Source organism: Tenrec ecaudatus, chromosome 1 (assembly GCF_050624435.1).
Source record: "Tenrec ecaudatus isolate mTenEca1 chromosome 1, mTenEca1.hap1, whole genome shotgun sequence".
Lineage (NCBI taxonomy): Eukaryota > Metazoa > Chordata > Mammalia > Afrosoricida > Tenrecidae > Tenrec > Tenrec ecaudatus.
The window spans coordinates 56955163-56980365 of record NC_134530.1 but is presented as its reverse complement, the minus strand read 5'-3'; the positions used below and the strand labels follow the sequence as shown (position 1 = coordinate 56980365).

The 25203-nt window shown below is 46.2% G+C and overlaps 1 protein-coding gene and 1 non-coding gene across 5 annotated transcripts in view; one reads left to right on the top strand and one right to left on the bottom strand.

Moving 5' to 3' along the window:
• Positions 1-25203, top strand: part of CSMD2 (CUB and Sushi multiple domains 2) — a 781206-nt gene that overhangs the window by 738261 nt on the left and 17742 nt on the right. For 3 of the 4 annotated variants that reach the window (XM_075553739.1, XM_075553737.1, XM_075553731.1), the window contains 8 exons: positions 1893-2075; positions 8897-9073; positions 10408-10587; positions 10946-11119; positions 13969-14142; positions 14898-14971; positions 16531-16642; positions 17209-17388. In XM_075553739.1, coding sequence (XP_075409854.1) covers positions 1893-2075; positions 8897-9073; positions 10408-10587; positions 10946-11119; positions 13969-14142; positions 14898-14971; positions 16531-16642; positions 17209-17388 — 1254 coding nt within the window. Of the gene's footprint in view, positions 1-1892; positions 2076-8896; positions 9074-10407; positions 10588-10945; positions 11120-13968; positions 14143-14897; positions 14972-16530; positions 16643-17208; positions 17389-25203 lie in introns of those variants that run through there. The other variant, XR_012785340.1, reaches the window with a different exon arrangement.
• On the bottom strand, positions 9993-10134 carry LOC142437869 (small nucleolar RNA SNORA48). The gene has a single exon (XR_012782376.1). It is a non-coding gene; the product is annotated as a small nucleolar RNA SNORA48 (small nucleolar RNA).

Genomic DNA, 25203 nt, shown 5'->3' with positions numbered 1-25203 from the left:
TATGACAAAATAACGATGTATAAATTACCAAGGGCACATGAGGGAGGAGGGAGTGGGGAGGGAGGGGGAAAAAAAGAGGACCTGATGCAAGGGGCTTAAGTGGAGAGCAAATGCTTTGAGAATGATTGGGGCAGGGAATGTATGGATGTGCTTTATACAATTGATGTATGTATATGTATGGATTGTGATAAGAGTTGTATGAGCCCCTAATAAAATGTAAAAAAAGAAAATGATTAGGGCAAAGGAAAAAAAAAAAGAAAATACACATTCAAGGGTACTGTGGTCAGGTGTCTGAACCCGGCCCTGTACAATCAGTGAGTCCTTGAATCCTAAGCCTCTGGGCCATCAAGAATGCGCAGAGATTTCTGACATTTCAAGAAGTTCACCTCTCTGGTATCGCTAGCTTGCTGATACAACTCTTCAGTAAAGAGGTTTATCTGTAGTTGCCATCTGTTTCCTCTGCCCAGATTACTTTATGGGGAGCCTTGTGTCATTGGGCCAGAACAAGCCCCAGAATTAGAGAGCTCCACCTGTGTGCTGACTTTACGGTAGTGCTGGCTCCGCGGAGGTCTGCGGGTCAGTGTGGGAGTGGGGCTACTCACCATCAGGGTGTCCTTCAACAGAGCACAATGCTGACTGTTGCACACAGTACATCCAACGAGACCAGTCCTCTCTTCATATATGTCAAGGTTGGACGATCCCCTAGCTTTGATGGTAGAGAAGAATGGGGAGCAGTACTTACGGGGTATCCTCAGAGTCTAAACTAGAAAAGGAACAGATTCGAAGTTAGAGGGTGGAAGACTCATCAATGGCAAGTGGTGACGAATGCATGAGTTGGGCATTCACTGACCCCAGCAAACTAAACGTGGTCACTTAGATGTTGCCACGTTGATGGTCACACATGTAGATCCATGAGGAGATAGACTGCACAGTGGCTGGAAGTCTTGTCTTCGCATGCAGCAGCCATGTAGTCCGAATCTTCCCCTTTCTCCTTCACGTTTGCATGGCCGAGTTTGATGCCCACCTATGCGTCTTTGTGTTTCAAAAAGTGTTGGACTCTGTAAGCACTAGATCCTGGACTTTGCTCCCGTTCTCTGCCCTCCTTTGCTTCCTGCTCCTTTGCACTGTCTGGGCGGGGGGTGTGCAGTGTCAGAAGGCAGATAACTGCTAGCATGGAGCAAGAGCCAGGAAGAAAGCAAGAGTGAAGTGTGAGGGTCCGCGATGCTTGATCTAGAGCATATGTGCATCGGCAATTTGAGGGTAAGGAGTTAACTAAGTTTCAAAGATCACAATAATCCAAGATGGACTGCAGAGAAGAGGAAGCTCTGCGAAGGAGCGGGGACTTCGTGCTGTAGGAAGCCCAGGGATATGTTCCAGCAGGAAAGAAATAATAACTGGTAGTTGTTGGTTGTTCATGGTTAAATTTTGAGGGCAAGGTACAGGTGGATTAGAGGGAGAGTTTAAGAAGAGCCATTGCACCTCTAAGCTAAGACAGTGGCACTGGGGATGGAGAGGGTACAGTGGAGTCAGCAGATGTGGATGGCCAGTTGGGTAGGGACAGGTAAAAGAGAGGCAGTCCTTTGGCTACTGAAATTCCCAATGGGCCCAGGCTCAAGATGAGGGCATGATTTTCCCTTCAGGACCTTCCTTCTGCCTTCCATTTCTCTTTGCCATGCGGTTCCCAGGGACTCATCCTTGACCTAGGCCCTTTGTACTCTCTGACAACTGAGGAATGAGGCAAGAGCCTGTCCAGCTAACCTAGGCCAAGCTCAGAGTTTTCTGTACTCATGGCTTCCCCTCAACAACAAGCCAGCCTCTTCCTCTCTCCCTGTCCTCCACCCCCTTGTCCTCTATGCTAAAAGTAACAGAGTATAATTGCTTCTGGCCCACAGGCACCAGCCTGGGTGTGTGCGGTGACCCTGGGATCCCCAGCCATGGCATCCGTTTGGGGGATAGCTTTGCTCCAGGCAGTCTGATGCGCTTCAGCTGTGAAGCTGGCCACACACTCCGGGGGTCATCAGAGCGGACGTGTCAAGCCAATGGGTCATGGAGCGGCGCCCAGCCTGAGTGTGGAGGTAATGTATGTGACGCCTTCTGCTTTTCCCCTTGCCTGTCCCCAGGTGCTCTTCCCCAGTGCCTACCTACCCTCACACTCACAGATACCATCTGTGCCCCCTCTGAGCCCTTGGGCTGGTGTCTAGTGGATGCAAACAGATAGCTCATGCGTGTTTTCATTCGTAACCCCCACCCTCAACGAAATGAGAAAACAATCAGGAAAGGATGCAATGTAGTCCATTGATTTATTCGTGCCTCCTATTGTTTTATTCAGGAGCTAACTATATGCCAAAGTCTATGGCATGTATTAGGTCTACCGTGGTGACCAGGGACATGTATCTCTTGCCCTCTTGGAGCTTACAGTTTAAAATGGGGTGGGGGGGGATACGGTGTTTTAAAGGTACATGCAAAGTACCAAAAGAAAGGGAAATCCAATTTCTGGAAAACACTTTAAGATATAAAATATAGACCCATAATGATGTTTTCTGAAGACACTTAATATTTCACACACACACACAAAAGTGAGTTTTTTCAAAACCCTCTCCCCAAAGTCCAGCGTTTTAGAGCTGCTACCCAGTTCTACATGTCTTCCTCTAAACCAGCCTGTACCAACCTCCTAGCTAGGGAGCAAGTTTCACCGCTGACAGTAGGGCCAATGAGGAGCTGTTGGAGGGAAAGAAGACATGAAAGAGTCATCCAGTGAGGCGGGAGCGTGGACCTACTAGGGCCATGCGGACTTTCCAGGCAGCACTGAGGACTCATGGGAGGTGAGCAGTCGTAACCCTTAGTGACATCCTCTGTCTCTTTGGTTCAAGCACCAAAGATATCAACTGGGAACCCTCGTGGCATAGTGGTTATGAGTTGGACTGTGATTTGTAAGATCAGCAGTTCAAAACCACCAGAAAATGGGGCCTCTAAGCAGTCAGTCTCAGAAACTCACAGGGGCCCCTCTGCCCCATCCTATGGGGTTGCCATGAGTCAGCATTGATGCAACGGCAGTGAGTGAGAGGTCAGTAGAAAATGCCAAGTGAGGAGAGGTACAGGCAAAGCAGTGAGTATAATAGATGGTGAGATCTGAAGCAGAAACAGGCTTATAACTGGAATGAGAGTCAGTGACAAAGTGGTAGGATGGATAAATGATAGGTCCCACTGGGATCAAAGAGCACCAGAGGACCCCCTCCCCCCCCCCCACACACACACCAGAAGGAGAGGTTTCTGTTCAGTGAGCACTGAGTTTCTGTTTATGGGAATAGGGGGTGCGGCAGTGGGTGTTGGTGATGGTTACACCATATGATCGATATAGTCATGGTTTCATTGAACTGAATTTGTAAACGTAGTGCTACCTACATTTTTAGGACAATTTAAAACCCCGTGCAAAAAAAAAAAAAAAGGCCAGCTGTGGTTAGAAGGGAGCAGGTTGTTTGAAATCAGGAGAGTGGCACAAGCTTCTACCCAAAATAACGCCAGTGGCAAGCCCTGAAGAGGTACCCCTGTCTAAACACATCATCATGCGTAGTTAGCATTGATTGCACACCTTTGACAATTAACCCAACTATCGAAACTCTACCTTCAGGATCCAATTATTCATTGTCATGGAAGAGGATCTTAAAAAAAAAAAAAAAGCAGGTTTGTGCCACCACATGCCATTCTCCTCACCAACACCCCCAATCCCACCTGTGTTAGGCTGGGTTGACTAGAGAAACAAATCCAGGGACACTCACATGAATAAGAGAAAGCTTTATATCAAGAAGTAATTATTTAGCAAGCCAACATCCCAGCCCAGTCCAGATCAAGTCCATACATCCGATACTACTCCATAAATCCGATACTAGTCCATAAAGCCCTCTTCGGACTCGCACAGCCACACGCAATGATTCAGAATGCAGGAGGATCCCAGGCCGGTGGGTGCAAAGTCTTATAGATCCAACAGCGGTGGGCGCACCTCTAGGGCTCTGGCTATCATCAGCGTGGCTCAAAGTGGCTCATCAACAGGAGGGGAATCAGAGAAAGAGAGAGGTGAGGTTCCCAGGACCCTCTGTATGAGAAGGCCATGCCTGCAAGGAGGCACCATCGGGCTACTTGACAAGCTGGACTCCACCCCTACATTTATTTATCAAGTTGACATGAAATTATATAACTACCAACCCACCCTAGAACCTTGGCTTCCCTCCAACCTGGAGTAACGTTTCCCTCCAGTTGTGTGGAAGGTTATATTAGAAGAAAAACTCCCTGACATCTAAAATCCTTTCAGGGAAAAGAGAGTTTGACAGGTGGGTAGTGGGAAATCGAGAGCTGGGTCCCAGGAGCAGGTCAACGAATTAGTAAACTGAGTGGAGGACAGTGAGGGATGGACTGAGTGGGAAAGGAGGGAGTAAAAGAGAGTGGCAGCATTAGGAGTAACTCTGCCCTCAGGAGGGGACTCTCAAGGCCTGGAGTATTCGTATTCATTGTATCTTACTGAATGATCCCTCCCAGCTGGAGATGGGACCTGCCAAGGTTAGTAGAAACTATGCGGTGACCATTCCTTCCCATTGCACCCAAGCCTTCCCTGCCCTCCCTGCCATTACTTACAACTGTGTGCCTCTGCCTCTGGGTCGTCCCATGGAGCAGAGACACCTGCCCGGGAAATGACATGGATGGAGCAGTGTCCTCTGACTCATTGGCCCAAAGTCTGGCCTTTCCTGGGAACAATATTTGCCAAATTGGTTTCTGAAACATGGTTTAAATAGAGGAAGAAAACTTGTGGTGGTAGAATTATCAGCAAGGGAGATTTTCAGTATATTTTAAAATGCATACTATGACAATTGGATGGAGGGGACGGAGGGAGAGAGAAAATGAGTATCCACCCAGGTCCTAACTTGGCAAGGTCCTACCGGCCTCCAAGGCTCTGCTCAGAGTTCACTTCTCGCCTCCAGCCCAATAAACTGGTCTCTTCTCGGTGTATTGTTTTCCTTCAAGTATAATACTTCAAGTTCTCACATTTTAATTACTTTAATTGATCTACTTATGTAAGTCTCTTAGAAGAGACAAGCTCCTCAAGGGTAGGGATACAGTTTGTTGGATGGATGGATGGACGGATGGACGGACGGATGCATGACAGGGACTATATGCTGTGCTGAACATGTAGGAATCATGTTGCAGATTTGACTTGGAACCAGGTTAATGCCACACATAGTTACAAAATGAGAAAATCAGAGATGAAAAGCAGGCAATCTCCAGACTAAAAATCAAAATGGAAAAAACCGTAACCATGTATCAAGTTGACCGTTTACCAAACCAGAGAATTTTTTTTTTAATTTTAACAATTTATTGGGGCTGATACAATTCTTTTCACAGTTCATGCATATACATACATCAATTGTATAAAGCACATCTGTACAGTCTTTGCCCTAATCATTTTTTTCTCTTTTCTTCTTTTACATTTTATTAGGGACTCAAACAACTCTTACCACAATCCATACATATACATACATCAATTGTATAAAGCACATCCATACATTCCCTGCCCCAATCATTCTCAAGGCATTTGCTCTCCACTTAAGCCCCTTGCATCAGGTCCTCTTCCCCCCCCCTCCCTCCCCTTTCCCCCCTCCCTCATATGCCCTTGGTAATTTATACCTCGTTATTTTGTCATATCTTGCCCTATCCGGGGTCTCCCTTCCCCCCTTCTCTGCTGTCCCTCTCCCAGGGAAGAGGTCACATGTGGATCCTTGTAATCAGTTCCCCCTTTCCAACCCACTCACCCTCCACTCTCCCAGCATCGTCCCTCACACCCTTGGTCCTGAAGGTATCATCCACCCTGGATTCCCTGTACCTCCAACCCTCATATGTACCAGTGTACAGCCTCTGTCCTATCCAGCCCTGCAAGGTAGAATTCGGATCATGGTAGTTGGGGGGAGGAAGCATCCAGGATCTGGGGGAAAGCTGTGTTCTTCATCGATACTACCTCACACCCTAATTAACCCATCTCCTCTCCTAAACCCCTCTATGAAGGGATCTCCATTGGCCGACACTTGGGCCTTGGGTCTCCATTCTGCACTTCCCCCTTCATTTAATATAATATATATATATACATATACATATACACATACATACACATACATACACACACTTATATCTTTTTTTTTTGCATGATGCCTTATATCTGGTCCCTTGGGCACCTCGTGATCGCACTGGCCGGTGTGCTTCTTCCATGTGGGCTTATTTGCTTCTGAGCGAGATGGCCGCTTGTTCACCTTCAAGCCTTTAAGACCCCAGACACTATCTCTTTTGATAGCCGGGCCAGAGAATTATTTTAAGTGACGTTTAAACTCAGTAATTTGACTCTAGTATATATGCTAAAGACAAAGAGGATTGCAAAAAAACTATAAGCTGTTTTCACCAATCGTGTTGTTAGTAACAGTAGTGGGGTTGCTCTGCTGAAGCTACTGTGCGTGGACACTATGCGTGTTCGTGTTGTCGCTCCTTTCGATGGCAGAGCTGCCCTGAAGGGTTTTCCTGGCTGGATCTTCTCAGAAGACACTTACGAGGCCTTGTTTCCACCAAGCTGCTGGGTAGGTCTGAACCGCCAGCCTTTGGGTTAGCTGCCAATTGAAAACCACAAACCTTTGCCCCACCTAACCTCGACATACACATAAGTACGCATAGGAATACATAACGCACGTGAGCATACATATAATATGATATCCATGGATAATGCAAGCAAAAGTAATTAAATCTCATTAAGAATCAAGATTTTCATCATGATTACAGAGATTAAATGTTTAAAGAGAGGGATTATAAAAAGAAATTACGCTAAAATCCTTAATCCTCAATTTGGATTGGTATTATCGATATAAATTCATAGTGTTTTGCCAATTTTAAAAGTCATTTTTCTGTCTCTGCCTACTGAAAAAGGTTAGCCTCAATGACCAGTTCAGTAGCCCCAGGGCTGTGGTCTCGAAATCCCTTCTCCATTAAAAGAGCTCGAATTCTTGGAAGAAACAGCAGGTTCCAGATCCGAGGTAGGATATGTACAAGGTGAACATGGACTATCTTGTCACCCTAAAAGTAAAGAGGCAACCAAAGGCACGTAGAACTCAAGAGCCAACCTTTCAAGAGCCTCTTGATAAAACAATGTAAGCATTAATCTGAGTAATACAGGCAGTGAAGGGGAGCACAGTCGATATGTTTAAATCCATGAGTTCCTAACGATTCTTCATAAGCTTAAATGGAGCATGCGAGGGAATCAACTCATTATTCTGACATTTAAGATTTTTTAAAAAGAAGCCAGCATTACACTGACTTCCTATATGAACTCTAAGTAGCTAGTTAATGAGGGAAACTTCCTTACTAAAGAGCTCCAGCTAACCCAGAAGGCCTGATAATATTCAATAATCACCATTTTGCAACCCCCTAATTAAGTAATGCGTCTAGTCAAAGTGGGTGGCTGTGTAATACTGGATTAACCAGGCCGATCTGAACCCATCAGTCTGTCTCAATGCTGCGAATAAAGGAACAGCCAGACCGGATGTGCCTTCTGGCATCATGCAATAACTCAGCAGTCCTCAACCTGTGGATTGCGACCCCTTTGGGGCTCGAACAACCTTTACACAGGGGTCGCCTAAGACCATCAGAAAACACATATTTCCGATGGTCTTAGGAACCAAGACACCGCTCCTCTATCCATCTTCAGGCAGGTCCGCCCACATACAGATACGGTCACATACGAGGACCCAGAGTGGTGACAGCAGTGTGCCAACCCCATCACACACACCCCGTACAGATACAGGTGTATGTGGCGGGGTTGGCACCATAATGTACTTATGTGGACCAGTCACACGTGTAGAGAGCAGCTACTGTGTAGAAAGCAGCTGCTGGGTTGAAAGCAGCTACTCTGTTAAAAGCAGCTACTGTGTTGAAAGCAGCAGTAGTGGAGGTAAAACGACGCTTCATAAATTGTTATTACTGCGTAAATGCTTTGGTGAATGCTTTAATCACTATGCTCTAATTATGTTCCATTTGTAACAGTGAAAATACATCCCACATATCTGATATTTACATGGCAATTCATAACAGTAGCAACATGACAGTGATGAAGTAGAAACAAAAACAATGTTATGGTTGGGGGTCACCACCACATGAGGAACTGTATTTGAGGGTCACGCACGAGAAAGGTTGAGAACCGCTGCACTAACACAGACAGGAAAGCATCTCTAATCTACCGTGGCCACAATAGCAACCCCACTAAGGAACTATGGGGGACGAGGAACATGTGAAACAAGACCTCTTGGGTGCTGTTAGCAAAATCCAGAAAGTGGGAAACCCCACGAGACAAACCCCCGCTGTTAGCAAAATCCAGAAAGTGGGAAACCCCACGGGACAAACCCCCGCTGTTAGCAAAATCCAGAAAGTGGGAAACCCCACGGGTCTCTGCAGCAAATAAATTAGGAGAGAAGGAAAGATGCTTTCTTGATTCAAGACTTAGATGTTCAGGTCAAACATGGGTGGGCCTAATTAGGGTTCTGACTCAAACAAATCAGTGGGGCATGGGCAGGGGATGGAAATAAAGCAACTGGAGATTTTAAACACTGCGTATTTGGTGATCTTAAGGAATTGCCATTTTAAAAATATTCACGTGACTGTTAAAAATATAGTCATGATTTTTTAGGAACTTAAAAAAAAATCATACTAGTCTCTCCTTTCCATCCCAGGGAGAAGTGATCAGGCACGAAAGTACCATGAGCAGTGTTTCGACCCGTAGTGTCCTTCCGTAGCATGTTGTCTCCGCTCCAGACCACTCTCAGACCCCCGGGTGACAGCGCCATGGTTCTGATGAACACTGTCTTCTTTGGCTTCCTAGTGATCTCTTGTGGGAACCCGGGGACTCCGAGCAATGCCCGAGTCGTGTTCAGTGACAGCCTGGTTTTCTCCAGCTCCATCGTCTATGAGTGTCGGGAAGGCTACTACGCCACCGGCCTGCTCAGCCGACACTGCTCAGTCAACGGCACCTGGACAGGCAGCGACCCTGAATGCATAGGTGAGAGCCTGGGCCCTCTGGACTACATGGCCAAAGTGTGACCCAGACAATCAGCTCCTTCGTGTAGAATAAGAAGGTTGCCCGTGGGAGCCTGGGAACACTGGCTGCGTGGTGGGATTGGACCTTGAAGGGCAACCGTAAGTGGGCACAGGCTGTGTGGCAGCACTGAGCTACGGGCCTTCTTTCGTCTGCATTGTCTCTTTAGATTCTCACCACAGCCTCATGAAGTAGCTGCTATGAGTCCCACTGTATAGATGAGATGACTGAAGCTCACACACACACACACACACACACACACACACACACACACAAGAGAGAGAGAGAGAGAGAGGTCCATGTGAGCTATTTCGTAGGCTCTATAGTCCCTTAGGCTTTGCTGTTCTTGTTTCGGGCAGCTGCCCAGCGCTCACAACGGCCACGAGCCACCATCTTGGTAGATTCATTCTTCCCTTAAGCCCATTCCCATCTCGGCCTGGCCCCCATGCTTGGTGTAGTCTCACAGTTTCCAGGGCAGCCTCTGGCCCTTTTCCCTGGAAAGTGAGGCACTGCAGGGTCCAAATGGGGAGAAGTGATAAAGTGAAGGGATCTGACACCTCCTTTTCAAAACCCCAATCTGTGACAGCAAGGTCCATCTAAAATCCCATTTAAAGGTCACTTTTGTTCCGAAGGCAGAGTTTGCCAAGCCTCACCCTCATGTGATGCCACGGGCATCCCTTTGCATGCTGTACATTGTGGAGCCTGCTTAGGCTGCTTGGCCTACAGAAACGTCCTGGGTGGAACAGATGTAAGATGTACCTCTTGGGAAGCCAAATTGCCCACTGGGGCCCATTAGCACATCTTTAGCTCTTCCACCTGGGAAACCCCCCTCGTCTTTGGTCCCCATCCTCGTGTTTTTTTGTTGTTGTTGTTGTTTGTTTTTTAATGTGCCCTAGGCATGAAACAGCTCTGGCCACGATCTAGGCATCAAGCTAGGATGAACAAAGGGCTTCCAGTCTGCTCTGCCCCTGACTGATATAAGAGCACCACCACCAATCAGGTGTCTCTGCCCGTAGCCAGGGGTAACCCATCCTCGTTTAGCAGCTGAACTTTCTTGGTACTTCCTCGTAGCAGGCTGGATTTTGATTAAGCGTGGTCTTCACAGACTGGGTCGCTAATGGTGATGCTTGAGACCTGGCCACAGAGAATGAGCAGAGCCTGGAAAGAAGCAGCACAGCCCTGATCAGAGAGTTTTCCCCCTTGAACTTGTAGAGGGAGCGAGAGGGCTGGCACCGGACTACGGAGGAGTCAGGGCATCTGGTCTGGGACTGAACAATGCCATCTCTCTCTAATCCTAGTCATAAATTGTGGTGACCCTGGGATTCCAGCCAACGGCCTCCGACTGGGCAATGACTTCAGGTACAACAAAACAGTGACATACCAGTGTGTCCCTGGTCACATGATGGAATCCCATAGGGTGTCTGTGCTGAGCTGCACCAAGGACCGGACGTGGAACGGGACCAAGCCAGTCTGCCGAGGTGAGAGGGAGGCCAAGTATGCAGGTGAACTGAGCCTTGAATACCTAAAAAGTAGGGAATTATGAGTGAACCCCTCAGATCCTATCCAGGGTGTGTACTTTGAGGACGGGGCCCTAACCTTCTTCAAGGTGAGGCCTGGGCCTTGCGCATTGAAGGGTGGGCTATGCAAAGGGAGAGGGCTGGCTCCCCACAGTGGGGAGAATGATGTAAGGTATAAAGAGAGAGCTCTTTCTGGTTCTTCTGGCCTAGCTCAGGCTCCCAGCAAATTCGGGGAAGCCAGTGATGTCCATTCCAAAGACTAAGACCCGGTGCCCCCAGGATGCCTCCAGGACTCAGCCTCCTCTGGTCTCCCCCACAGCTATCACGTGCAAGCCGCCCCAGCTCATCCCCAACGGGAAGGTGGTGGGGTCCGACTTCACGTGGGGCTCCAGCGTGACGTACACCTGCCTGGAGGGCTACCAGCTCTCCCTCCCCACGGTGCTCACCTGCGAGGGAAACGGGTCCTGGACCGGGGAGCTGCCTCAGTGTTTCCGTAAGTTGCTAACAAGGATGCTTCGTACAGATCATCTGACCTCCCTCACTGCCCTTCTCAGAACTCCCCTGTCGAAGTCCCCTCCCCCAAACCAGAGAGGGAGTTTGACAGCAGCCCCCCACACCAACACCACCACCATCCCACCCCACTGAGAACATGACCCCTGGTCACTCTTCCAGGTTCAGCTTTCAGCTAAATGAGAAGACAAGCCTGGAAAGTGCTCAGTAACACCAGGAAGGGGTACACTTACTAGAACAATCGACCGTAGGAGATCCAGTGGGCAGTGTCCGCCCGCCGATCCAGCTCCAACGGCAAGAAGAGAGAGGCGAGAAGGATGAAGGGAAGGAGAAACACTCAGATTTCTATTGCGGGGACTGCCATCGGTGTCACCGGGCAACACGTACATGAACGGTCCACTGGAAAACCAACTCTCTGAAAACATTCACCCAAAGCACAGTAATAAGCTCCCAGAAAAGAGCCTAGTAAAGGAGGGAGGGAGGCTAAAGGAATTAAGAATATCCCAGCCGAGCCCTGGATACCCACAGACTGTCTGCAGCCTCAAGTGGCAGGATACAGAGTCGGAGATAAGGGAGGATGCTTAACTGAAGGAGACATTACCCAGAGGTCTCGCAGTGCCCAGCACTGGGAACGCACGTGTCTTCAAAGAAAGGACTTCTGAGGGCCCTGTGAGTGTCTGGTCCCAGCTGTGCCCAGAAGAGCCTCGAGCCAATTCCAGGGCTTGTTCCCACTGAGGTCCCAGAGTGGCAGGCTCTGGTCGTTTGTTCTTGGTCTGACTCATAGTGGACTCTGCAAGATTTCACCTGTGCCCCTACATTAGGCAAGCAGTGGGGCTGTTTGGGTTTGAGTTGTTTTCACGTTTATAATGATGTAATTCTGCAAAAAGCTGCCTGCATAGTCGTGCCATTCTATGTAACTGCTGAAACATGGCTTCCATTTGGGGAGAGGTTCTGCAGAGGCCCAGGGCACCAGAAACAGAGGGTCAAGGGTCAGCAGAAACAGAGGGTCCAGGGTCAGCAGAAACAGAGGCCCAGGCCAGCAGAAACAGAGGATCCAGGATCAGCAGCAGCAAGGACATGTTTGGCCCGCATCCCCACGCTCCACCAGGGAAAGACAGCAAGTCTCGGTGTCTAGTCTAGACCCAGAAATCTTGTTTTCCCTCTTGAGAAATTATTGAATTGCTTAGTTATGTTGAGTTACCGTCAACCAGGAAAAAAATCCATGCTTCTCTCTAAAATTACCAAAAATTCTCCCTTCTCGATGATAATGAGGGTCAAGCTTTAATAAGGTTTCCACATCAACCATTATGCACTTTTACATAATGATTTTTCCATAAATCCTATCCGATTCTGCTGCAGGTGCTGTTTCGGCACTTGTATTTCCAGCCAATGATATGCCTTCCTGTATCAGTATCAGCTGATCTGTATATCACGTTTACTGGCGACAAAGAATTCCATTGTTGTCGGTGCCATGATTTATATAATCTCCTCTTGAGGAGGAATTTATATTGTCTCCAACTTAATCCTATTAGACGTTCTGCATCAAATATCCCCAAAAATGGCGTTTCTTTACTACTGTGACGAAGTCTTCGAGGTGAGCGTGCTGGGCCACAGAGCAGGCACTCCGTGCTTCTTGACTAGTATTGCCAGACTGTCTCCTAGGAAGAGCGCCCCAACTTACAGCCCCGCCAGCAATTGATGAGAATCCTGCAACTCTTTTTAAAAACAGGAATAAAAAGCTCGTTATCGTAATTGGCAGCCTATTTCACATTTTAGCAAGTAAAAGCTGACCCTCTCTTCCTTGTCATCCATTTGTATTTCTCGTTCTGTGAGTTGCTGTCTCCCAGATAAGCTAGCTTCTAACCAAGTCAGCCTTCAGCCACCAGAGGCGTCAATCTTGGGATGAGCCTGCTGTGTTCTGGGGTATAGAACACAACCCCAGCCTCTGTATGATTTTGCAGATAAGCCGCAGTCTCTATGTATACACACAAGTACACATGTGCACAGATGCACACACGCACACACACATGCACATCACAGCATAATCAGTGTTCCTTGTGTTTGACAAACTGTTTGGAGGAAGATTTTGCCTTCGTTAGCCAAGACACCCACCCCAACCCCACCCACAGCAATGCCAGGGTAAGAACAGGGTAAGAAAATCATTCAAATGAAAGGGAAAGGGGCTGGTGGGGAGGGAGGGCAAAAATGAGGAGTTGATATTAAGGGCTCAAGTAGAAAGCAAATGTTTTGAAAATGATGAGGGCAACAAATGCACAAATGTGCTTGACACAGTGGATGTAAGTATGGATTGTGATAAGAGTTGTATGAGCCCCCAATAAAATGATTTTTTTTAAGAAAGGAAGAAAATGACTCACGTACTGGCTGGGGTAAGAACCTATGGTGCAACCTCTCACTGCAAAATCACACAGCCCTCAAGTAGAACGGTGTCATAAAGGTGTAAAATATTGATATTAAGTGAACAGAGCAGAATGCACAAGCACACCGCTGTGGGGTTGGCAACCATGCACAAACTGTGTGCCACTGAGCACAGCCTAGCAGGGAACGCATGAAAATGGAAAGGAACAAAACTTTGGGTTTGGGATCGTGGGATCACGGTTCCTGTGCCCCAGTAGCCTGTGGTTGGGAGGATGGTTGTGGAGCACTGGGGGGAGGCGCAGAAACAGAGCAATGTGTGGGGCAGGTATACACGCTCTCGGGACCCTGCACCCCCTGCTTCAGAGCTTGGAGGAGAGTGGGACAAAGGCTGGATGGGGCACAGGTGGGGCTCAGAGGGCAGCATCTCAAACCTGCTTTCTCCCTTCCTCTTCCCAGCTGTGTTCTGTGGAGACCCGGGTGTCCCACCCCGAGGCAGGAGAGAGGACCGGGGCTTCTCCTATAGGTCGTCCGTCTCCTACTCCTGCCAGCCCCCTCTGGTGCTGGTGGGATCTCCACGGAGGTTCTGCCAGTCAGATGGAACCTGGAGCGGCACCCAGCCCAGCTGCATCGGTGAGAGGGGGCCTGGGGAGAGAGAGGTTCCTGACCAGCAGGCAACCTTCGTTTGAGCTGAAAGAACTACTTCCCTTCCCATCTTCTGTGGTCTCATCTGTAAAAAGTGCTCCTCAGAGGCTTAGAGGAGGATAGAAAATAACCAGTGTTAATGTGCTACATATGCTCAGTGGGTTAAGCACTGGGCTACTCACCGCAAGGTTGGTAGTTCAAACCTGCCAGCCAGGCCAAGAGGAGAACGATGAGACCATCTGCTCCCAGGAGCAGGACAGTGTCAGACAGGGGGCGAAGCACCTCCCCTCTGCCTTCAAGGCTCTCTCTGAGTTGGCATCTACTGGGTGCCCACGGGTGAGCTGGTTGACTGGCTATGGGGTGACCACGGTTAAGTACTTGCCTGCTGACTGAGAGGTGAGTGGTCTGAGCCCACCCACGGTGTACTAGAAGAGAGGCTGGCTGATCCACTTCCTTTGGAGCGCATTTCTACCCTGCAGACACGGGGTCACCAGGAGCTGGGGTCCGCCCAATGGCAGTGGGTTGGTTTTGCTGTTTTGCTTTGCTCTCGGTGGGAATCGACTCGATGGCAGTGGGTTTGGGGTTATTTGAGAAAGGGTGTAATGAGCCTGGAGAATGATTCGCTTGCAGAGATTAAATGTCTGGCGACAGCCCAGGTTTCTTCCCTGAATGTTTCTCAGAGGGGTTGGGGCGGTGAAATGTCCACTGACCCTGTGCTCTGTTGCTTGTCTTGGCACATCCAGACCCGACGCTGACCATGTGCGCAGACCCCGGCGTGCCGCAGTATGGGATCCAGAACAATTCCCAGGGCTACCAGGTAATGAGGTCGGCCGTGATCGGCCTCTCCCGCCTCTTTCAGCCAGAACAGCACTGGCTGGAATGGAGGGGCGGGGCTGGGGGAGGGCTGTGTCCCTTGGGAGCAGGTTCCACAGAGCACCGTTGAGGAGCAGCAGGTGTGGAAAGACATAGCTCATGCAATTCCACAAACTCCTCCCACCATCCCAGGTCGCTGGGGTAGGATGTTTGTGGAGATAGAGGAGTCAGTGAGACAGGCGGATCTGCTCTCTCCAGGGTGCCCACGTACTACCCACAGACCCAGAGTTCATGCCGGAGATACCAGCGAGGCCCCGGTCACACATCCTGCAGACACAGCTCAAGATGGGCGTTGGGAGGAGGGGCACTCTGAACAAAGGAAGGACTGAATTGTAGGGGCAAGGGTAGAAGCAGTCGATGAGACCCTGTTGCATTGGCTTGGGTCGAAGATGAGGTTGGGTTTGGGCATGGACAATGGAGCTGGAGAGAAGGTGGCCGTGGAGATATGTTTTCTATGAAGAACCAAGAGGAGCGATGGGTGGACTGGATTGGGGACGTTGAGAGAAAGGAAGGAATCAGGGTGGCCTGTGGTTTTCAAGTGGAGCAGCTTGTGGATCCTGCAGGTTGGCATGGAAGAAGAGGGAGCGGAAATTTTGAGTTCCCCATTGATCCAGTTGAAAATAGGAACTCCGGGGTACTTCTCTGAGCAAGAGAGGAATAGAGTCCAAGTACCAAGTTACAGTTTAGGACATCGATGGGGCAGCATGATGCCAAGTGGACTTGAGGGGAGAGTTAGAGCAAGTGGCTGCAAACGTGTAAAGTCAACTGAGGGGCTAGTGGAAAGCAAGGGCGGGGGGGAGTCCCTGCGCAGAGGCAGAAGTTGAGGGAGGTTGAGCACTCAGTCCAGCAGACATTTACAAACACAAGGGCGACTTCTCTGTAATTAAGACAAGTCTCCTCTTCTGGCCATCTTCTCCGTGAAGATGATACAGGACTGGGCAGCGTTTTGTCCTGTTTTCTCTAAGGTCACAGGTCACTGGAGTTGGACTGACTCCACAGCATCCAACAGCAACCACAGCCAGGCTGGAAGGAGTTTGCACACAGACAGAGGCACCCACCACTCACAGTTGTATTCTGTGCGGTTCTTCACATCTTAAAAACGGCTTTCAAATCTGCCATCCCATTTACGCGTCACAACAGCCCATTGTAAAGGAGGCAGGGATCGTTACAGAAAGACAGTTGGGGAGAGTTTCCAGGAATAAGTAGAGAAACCAGAACTCAGGGCCAAGGTCTCCAGGCTCTGGCTCAGGTGTGCTGCCCATCGCTGCAGACTGTGGTGTGCTCTGTAAGAGCAGCAAGCTGGTACAGGAATGATGCTTGGTGGGAGAGGCAAGATGTCAGCTAAGAGGAAAGATAACTAAGACGGAACCATGCCGAGAAGGCTGTTACAGGCAGAGGCCACGGGTAGACTTCGAGCCAGGTGACAGTGCCGTAGTCCAGCGGCTGGGCTGTGGCACATCGCCGGATGGAGGGTGGTCACGAGACCTCCTGTTCTTGCTGCAGGTGGGGAGCACAGTGCTCTTCCGTTGTCAGAAAGGCTACCTGCTTCAAGGCTCCACCACCAGGACATGCCTCCCCAACCTGACTTGGAGTGGAACCCCACCCGACTGCATCCGTGAGTTCAGACTCCACCTGCATCCCAGGAAAACCCTCAGCCGCACCTTCTCTCTGCCAGCTGGTTACCCACCACGTGCTTAAATACTGGCCACACTAGGGAGCTTACACCTTCTCATGCACACCAGTGTGAGTCTCTGTAGTTCTCACTCCTGGGAGCCTCACGGAGGAACCTTGAATTTCCTTTCCACGCGCAGCCTTCGTGATCCTTGAAGGCAATCCCTGCATTAGGCAGAGTACACTTTCCAGGAGCGGCCAAAAAATAACAACTACAAGGCCAGGCCTCTGGTTTTAACCAAAGTGGTTCTTTCTTTCCTGGAGAAAGGGGCTACAGGTTTGGGTTCCTCCAGGGTTGGCTGACCAAACCATTATCTCCATCTCGGCTATTCAGATTGGCACCAAAGCTGGGGGTGTCAGGGATGGGAATTGAGAGGGGACTGCTGGGCACAAAAGGGGCCCACGCGGCATAGGAATGGGATTGATCATGAGTGAACAAAGGAATGACCGAGAAGGCTTACTGAGGACTCTGATCTCCCAAGATCCAAGGATCTCTTTCTTCTCATCTAGCCCACCACTGCAAGCAGCCAGAGACGCCAACCCATGCCAATGTTGGAGCCCTGGACTTGCCCTCCATGGGCTACACGCTCATCTACTCCTGCCAGGAGGGCTTCTCCCTGAAGGGTGGCTCTGAGCATCGTACCTGCAAAGCTGATGGCAGCTGGACAGGCAAGCCACCCATCTGCCTCGGTGAGTGAGCCCCTCGGGCTTCCCCACGGTGGGAGGCCATGTGGACAGCTGAGCTGGAGGTTAACAAAGGCAAAAGAGAAGCATTTTCATTTCCTACAGCTACCATAATAGATTTATACAGATGTGAAGCATTGGAGCAACTGACGTTTAGTCTCTCAAGGTTCAGCAGGCCTCTATGCCTTCCAAAGACTGGGTGGGAAGTCCTGTTTGTTGCCTCATCCAGCTACGGGTTCAGTGTTCCCATTGGCTTGTAGCCACGTCGTCCCTATCTCTGCCTCCAATGTCGCATGCCTTCTCCTCTGTTTGTCCCTTCTCTCTGTGTCTTTGATACGGGGACTTGTGATTAGGTTGAGAGCCCTTGAGAGCCCACTTAGATAATCCAGAATGGTCTCATTTTTAACTTAATTCTATCTGCAAGGATCCTTTGCCTATGGTAAATTCATGGGTGTAACAGTTATACAGTGGGCTGCTAACTGAAGGTTAGCAATTCAGAACCTCCAGCTGCTTCTCGGGAGAAAGGCAAGACTTTCTATTCCTATAGAGTTCCCGCCTTGGAAACCCAAAGAAACAGTTCTGCCCTATACAGTCATTCTCAATCTGAATAGACCCGATGGCAGTGAGAGCTGAGTGAGGGATTAGCACGGGGACTTATCCTTTTGGGGCCTACTCTTCAGCAACCCATTAAGGTAAGGGTGTCCAGGACCTGGGTCCTGGTTCTGGTTTCCTGAAATGCTGGGCTTCTAAGAGACCAAGCACAGAGCAATCTAAAGAGAGGCACCTACTGAAGACATCCCAAGTTTCACACACACACACCCTGTTCTGCTTGAGGTTACAGACCATCTAAGCTTATGCGTACTCATCTGGCAGGGGATAAAAATCTCACAAATAGTATAACCTTGATAAAGCAGCAACACCCACACCTCATTTGGGAATCACCAAGGTATTCCAGGCCTCCTCCCAGCCCTTTTCCTTCACTCATTCCCTATTGATTGAGCATTGTCACTCTGCCAACCTGTGCTGAGCTTGGAGGGGGCTGGAGGGAAAGACACAAAGCCTGCCCTGAAGGAGCTCCCACCCTGCTGACAGAGCAGACAGACAGACAGACAAGGCAGCAGGTACAGCAGTACCTTGAGAAACACAGAGGCCGTGGAATGAGGAAGGAGAACATGGACTCAGCCTAAGGGAGGAAACGGGAAAGTCAAGGAAGGCTTCCTGGAAAAGATGATGCCCAAGTGCAGAAAAGATAAGGGATCCTTTGGTGCTACAATGGCATCGATCCCTTTGTTACAAGGGTTCATCTCACTGTGTGCCTGCATTATTGTAAGAACTTCCACTGTGTGCCAGGCATTATTGTAAGAACTTCATACAGTTACTCTCATGCTCACAACAGTCCTATGAGGCAGGGACTACTTGTACCTTCATGTAATATTTGGGGAACTGGAGCCCAGGGATGTTAAATGTGATGCCTAAGCTCACAGAGCGGTGAGGGACAGCGTTCAAATGGAAACGCTTACAGTCTGACCTTAGGATCCACGCCTTTAGCCACATTGCGATACTGCCTTTCCACAAAGAGAGAGCGGCTTCAGGTTTAGAGACTTTATGAGAACTAGAAGTTTATAACATGCTTTATTTGTTACAAATTGCTATAAATTTCTTTTCTTTTCAGAAAGTAATATTTGTTGTCCACCTATTGGAGCGATATGAAGTCTCTTTTTTTAAGTACATTTTTTAAGGTTTAAAATGTGATTTAATTTAAAGAAAAAGATCAACAATAATAATACAAGTGGATCTCTACCTGGCCAACTAAGCTGCCACTTCCTTCCACTCCAGACATATATTTAAACCATAACAAAATTTTAAAGATTTATATACATAATCAAGGAATGTCATTTTCAACTTTTTGGTTGAATGATGATTAAAATATAAGACATCAAATGATATTAAAGGCATCCACATGCACCAGGATCAACAAAACGCTCTTTGTTTGCAGATGATAGAATCCTATTTAGAGAAAAATCTCAAAGGTTCCATTTGAAAATTGCTGGAACTAATTGAAAATTTTGGCAACATAGCAAACTATAAGATCAACATATAGAAATCAGTTTAATTCTTACATATTAAGACACCAAAAAGGAAATGAAAATAACAATACCATTTATAATTACCCAGAAGATAAAATATCTAGGAATAAATCTTACCAGAGAAACAAAAGACTTATACAAAGACAGTTACAAAATATTTCTTTAAGAAACCAAGACACAAATGAAAGACTGTTTCCTGCTCCTGTATAGGAAGAGTAAATATAGTGAAAATGTCAATATTACCAACGTCAATGCAATTCCTATCTCAGCACAATTCCTCAAATAAGTGGATAAACTAATCAGTGACTTTATATGGAAAGGAAAGAAGCCCAAAATAAGCAAAAACTATCCAAAAACAAGGCAGGAAGCTTTTCACTCCCAAATTTAAAAACCTATTATATAGCCACAGAAGTCAGAGCAGCTTGGTATTGGTATAATGATAGACATGTAGACCTATGGATTAGAACTGAGAACCAAGAAATACAACCAAAACCCTACAGATAACAGGTCTTGGATTAAAAAAACATAACTAACACACATTAAATATATCAGAGGTATACTTTTCAATAAATGTGCTATAAAAATTGGATCTCCACATGCAAAAGACTGAAACAGAACGCATACCTCATACCATGTACAAAAATAATTTAAGCTAGACTAAAGACCCAGATATAAGCCCTAAAACCAAAGACCATCAGTAAAAGAAATAGAAACAAATTTAAAGGGCCTTAATACAAGGCATAAATACCAAATATAATGAAAAATATCCACACTACAGAAGACACAATAGAATACTAAGACCTTCTAAAAATACAATACTAAGACCTTCTAAAATGTACAAAATATAAATTTTGTACATCAAAACTTTATTAAAAGAATAAAAATAGGACCCACAGATTGGAGAAAAATATTTAGCAAAGATTTCAATAATCTATAGAAAGAGCTAATATCAAAATTCTACAGAAAACTACAACACCTTAATAAGAAAAATACAAATAACCCAATCCAAAAAGTGGGTACAAGACATAATAGACAACTTATTAAAGATGAAATCAAGCAAGCCAACAATAATATGAAGAAATATTCACATTCATTAATTATAAAAGAAATACAAAATAAAGCAACAATGAGATACCACTTCATACCAACACTCAGCAAAAGTCAAAGAAACAGAAAATAGCCAATGCTGGAGAGGATGTGGAGAGATTGGAGCATGCATACATGGTGGGTGGGAAGTCAATATGGCACATCCCTAAACAACTACAAATACCTTACGATCTTGCAATCTCTCTACTTGGTATATACCCCAAAGCAATAAAGAACAAAATACAAACAGATGTATGTACACCCAAGTTTACTACAAAAATCCCTATAAGAGCAAAGAGATGGAAACAATCAAACACCCCATCTGTAGAGGAACGGATAAACCAAGTGATACCGTCTCACAACATAATATTATGCATCCTTCAAAAACAGTGACCAGTCTGTCAGACACCTCAAGACATGGACAAAATAGAGAACATTATTCTCAGCAAAATAAGTTGGTTTCACAAATATTCCCTCTATTATTATAAAGAAAAAAAGGTTTTCACCCCAAAGGACAAGAACTCAGATGAGGCCAGGATCATGGTGGGGAAAGAGGGAGGGGAAAAGTAAGGAGGGTGGGGCTTAAAAAGAAGCACAACGAATGCAGGGTGGGTGTTTTAACGGGATATTGTCACTGATCGGATGCGATAGGCTACGCAATGCGCAGAATGTGTGTTTCTTTATGTATATTATATTCCACACAAAAGGGGGAAATAAATATATATAAATAAATATTTAGAGAGAGAGAGAGAGAGAAGGGCCACGTCTCTCCAGATTCCTTATCCTTCAGACCCAAATACTGATCAGATGCGACATAACAAGAGGGAAAATTGAAACGAAAATGACTTGGATTATTTGTGACATACAAATTATTTTCAAATAAACAAATAAAAGTCGAAGACTGAAACAGAAATGCCTCCTTTGCCAGAACCCTCGCGGATCTCACAGGGAAAAAAAATGGATTAAAAATATCTTCCTTTCAGGAAAAACCCAAACCAAACCCACGGCTATTGATTAAATTCCAACTCAGAGTAACCCTGTAAGACAGCGTCTGCCTTTTGCATAGGGTTTCTGAAGCTAGAAGTCTTCATGGAAGCAGAGAGCCTCGTTGTCCTCCTGCAGAGCAGCTGGGTGGGTTCAAACCACTGCCTTTGAAGTTAGCAGCCTAGTGCTTAACTGACTGGTCCAGCAGGGATTCAAAGAAGAACCTCACTTTAAAAAATAGACAGATGAAAAGATAAGAGACTCCACAATCAACTAAGGGAAGAACATATCAAATAAATGGTATAGGAAAACGTTCCAGAAATTAAAGGTAAAATTTTCATATTGAAAATGTCACTAAATAATTTCCCAGAACAAGAAATTAAAAGTGAAATTATCAAGATCACATCATTATGAAAGCTTAGAACTATAGAGACAAGTCAAAAATTTTTCAGAAGGAAAAAAATCTGTTAGTAATAAAATATAGATGTAAAAAATTATCGCAACTAGAGTTCTAATTCATACACACATTTGTTTATTTCTATGAAGATGGTCACAGAGTAGGTCTTTCAGAAATACATTCTCTTAATCTCATTAGGGTCTCTTTTTAAAAAAATAAAATCAGTGCTGTTTAGGGGGGATGGTGAGACCCAAAAAGAACACAGAAAGACCCTTGGAAACAGTCGAGGGATTCAGCAAAGTAATGGGATAAAAGATTAACAAGAAGAAATCAATTGGGTTCCTGTACACCAGCAAAGAGAGTTCTGAAAAAGATATTAAGAAAACAACACTACTTACAATAACCACACAAAAGACAAAATATTTAGAAATAAACCTAACCAGAGAAACAGAAGACCTGTACAAAGAAACTACAGAACACTATTACAAGAAATTTTTTTTAACTTACATAAATAGAATATCCTATGTTCATGGATAGGCAGACTTACTGTTGTGAAAATGTCAGTACCACCTGAAGCGTTCTATAGGAACAACGGAATCTTGTTACAAATCCCAACTTCAATCTTTAAAGAAATGGAAAAACTAAACACCAATTGTATATGGAGAGAGAAGAGATAAAGGATAAGTAAAAATCTTCTTAAAAAGAAGATCCAGACCAGAGCCCTTGCCTCCTGCTACACCACATACTACATAGCCACTGTAATCAAAACAACCTTGTAGTGATACACTGATGGATACATAGACCAGTAGAACAGACAGAAAACCTACAAGTAAATGCATCAGGCCATAGACAACTGATCTTTGATGAAGGACCAAAAACTATCAAGTGGAATAAAGACAGCCTTGTCATCAAATGGTGTTGGAAAATGTTGGATCTCTACATGCAGAAGAATGAAACAGAACCCATATCACTCCCCGTGCTCAAAAATGAACTCAAGATGGATTAAAGACCTCAGTGTAAGCCCCAAAGTTTTAGAGATCTTCAATGAGAAAACTGGGACAAACGTAAGGACCCTATTGCAGGAAATATGTAGACTACCAAGTATAATAAAAGAAGCACACACAGTGGGAAACAAAACAGATGACTAGGAGCTTCCAAAATTAAAACGTTTATGCACATCAAAAGAGCAAAACGAGAGCCCACAGATTGTGGGGTGGGGGTGGGAGGGTGTTTAGCAATGACACAATGAGCAAGGATCTAACTACCAAAATCTATAGAACTCTACAATACCTCAATAAGAAAATATATGACCCAACTAAAACATGGGCAAAAGACATGAACAAACAGTTCACCAAAAATGACACTCAAATGGCTAACGAACACATGAAAAAAATGCTTATGCTCAATAGCCATCTGTAGATGCAAATTAGAATTATGATATTACCTTACACCCACAATGACAGCTCAATTCAAAAGTACAGAACACTTTTATACAATGCTGTGGGTCCGTGAACGCATACAACCATTATGGAAAGTAACATGACACGACCCAAAACAACTGGGAATGGAAATCCCTTACAATCCAGCAGTACCACTAGTGGGTCTGTACCCTGAAGAGGAAAGAGACAGTATGCAAACAAATGTATGTTCTCACATGTGTCTTGCAGCACAGGTCACAATAGCAAGAGACTGGAAACACCCAAATACCAAACCAGTAGAATGGGTAACGAAACTGGCATTCACACAAGGGAATATTATGCATCCCTAAAAAATAGTGACACAACCAAAAAAACACATCACGACATCGATGGACCTGGAAACCATTACACTGAATGAAGTTAGTCAATCCCAGAAGGATAAATAATCTTTGAGTCCACTACTATAAGGATGTACACCATGGCAGGCTTCTGGACTCCGGTCGTGTAAACTTTAACCCTGTCTCTCAAGCAATGAGTTAGAAAGTCTGCCTAGTGTCCATGAGCCATATATCACCCCTCACTGTGTATATTACAAAATATATATTATATTGATATGTATATATTACTAGGAGTTCTGGTGGTGTAGTAGTTATGTTTTTAGCTTCTAACCACAAGGTCAGCAATTCAAAACCACCAGTGAGAAAGGACTGTCTTTCCTTTTTTTTCTGTAGGCAAGTGGACAACCCCTTACAGAAGGGTCACGGGGAGGAGAAGAGCCAGTCAGGGTGCAGTATAGCACCAATGAAACATACAACTTTCCTCTAGTTCTTTAATGCTTCCTTCCCCCCTGCCCACTTCATGATTCAAATTCTACCTTACAAATCTGACTAGACCAGAGCATGTACACTGGTACAGATAAGAGCTGGAAACAGGGAATCCAGGACAGATAACCCCTCAGAACCAATAATGAGAGTAGCAATACCTGGAGGGGAAGGGGAGGGGGGGGGACTGATCACAATGATCTATATATAACCCCCTCCCTGTGAGACGGACAACAGAAAAGTGGGTGAAAGAAGACATCGGTCAGTGTAAGACATGAAAAAAAATTGTAAATTATCAAGGGTTCGTGAGGGAGGGAGGGAAGCGAGGGAAGGAAAAAAATGAGGAGCTGATACCAAAGGGCTCAAGTTGAAAGAAAATGTTTTGAGAATGATGATGGCAGCAAGTGTACAAATGTGCTTGATACAATGGATGGATGGATGGACGGACGGGTGGACGGACGGACGGACAGACGGATGGATGGATGGATGGATGGATGGATGGATGGATGGATGGATGGATGGATTGTGATACGAGTTGTGTGAGTCCCCAATAAAATTATTTTTTTTAAAGAAGAAGACAGGACTTTCTACTCCCTCAAAGAATTACGGTCTTGGAAACTTGTGGGGCCAATTTTACCTTGCCCGGAGGATCGCTATAAGTTGGCATCGACTTGATGGCATTGAGTTGAGTTAGTTGTATGGACATCGTAAAAACTGCTTTGGCAGAGGAGCCCTCACTTTCGCTGGCATCAGTCTTTCAAGATTGGGGGGAAAGGAGAAGACCATTCAGTTGCCACCATCTGACATCCAAATCAACAGACTCTTACAAAAGTGATAAGCGAACCTTACTGGAAAGTCAAGTTAGGATGGGGGAAGGGAGCATGTGCATCTAGTAGGTGTTTACGTCTCTGTTGTAGTGTAAATGGGGAGGAGCAACCTATTTAGGGGAAAATGCTTAACTATACTTACATAGAACCCAAGGGGAGAATAAGCCTGTGCTATATTGCTAGTTGGAAAGTTTTGACCTA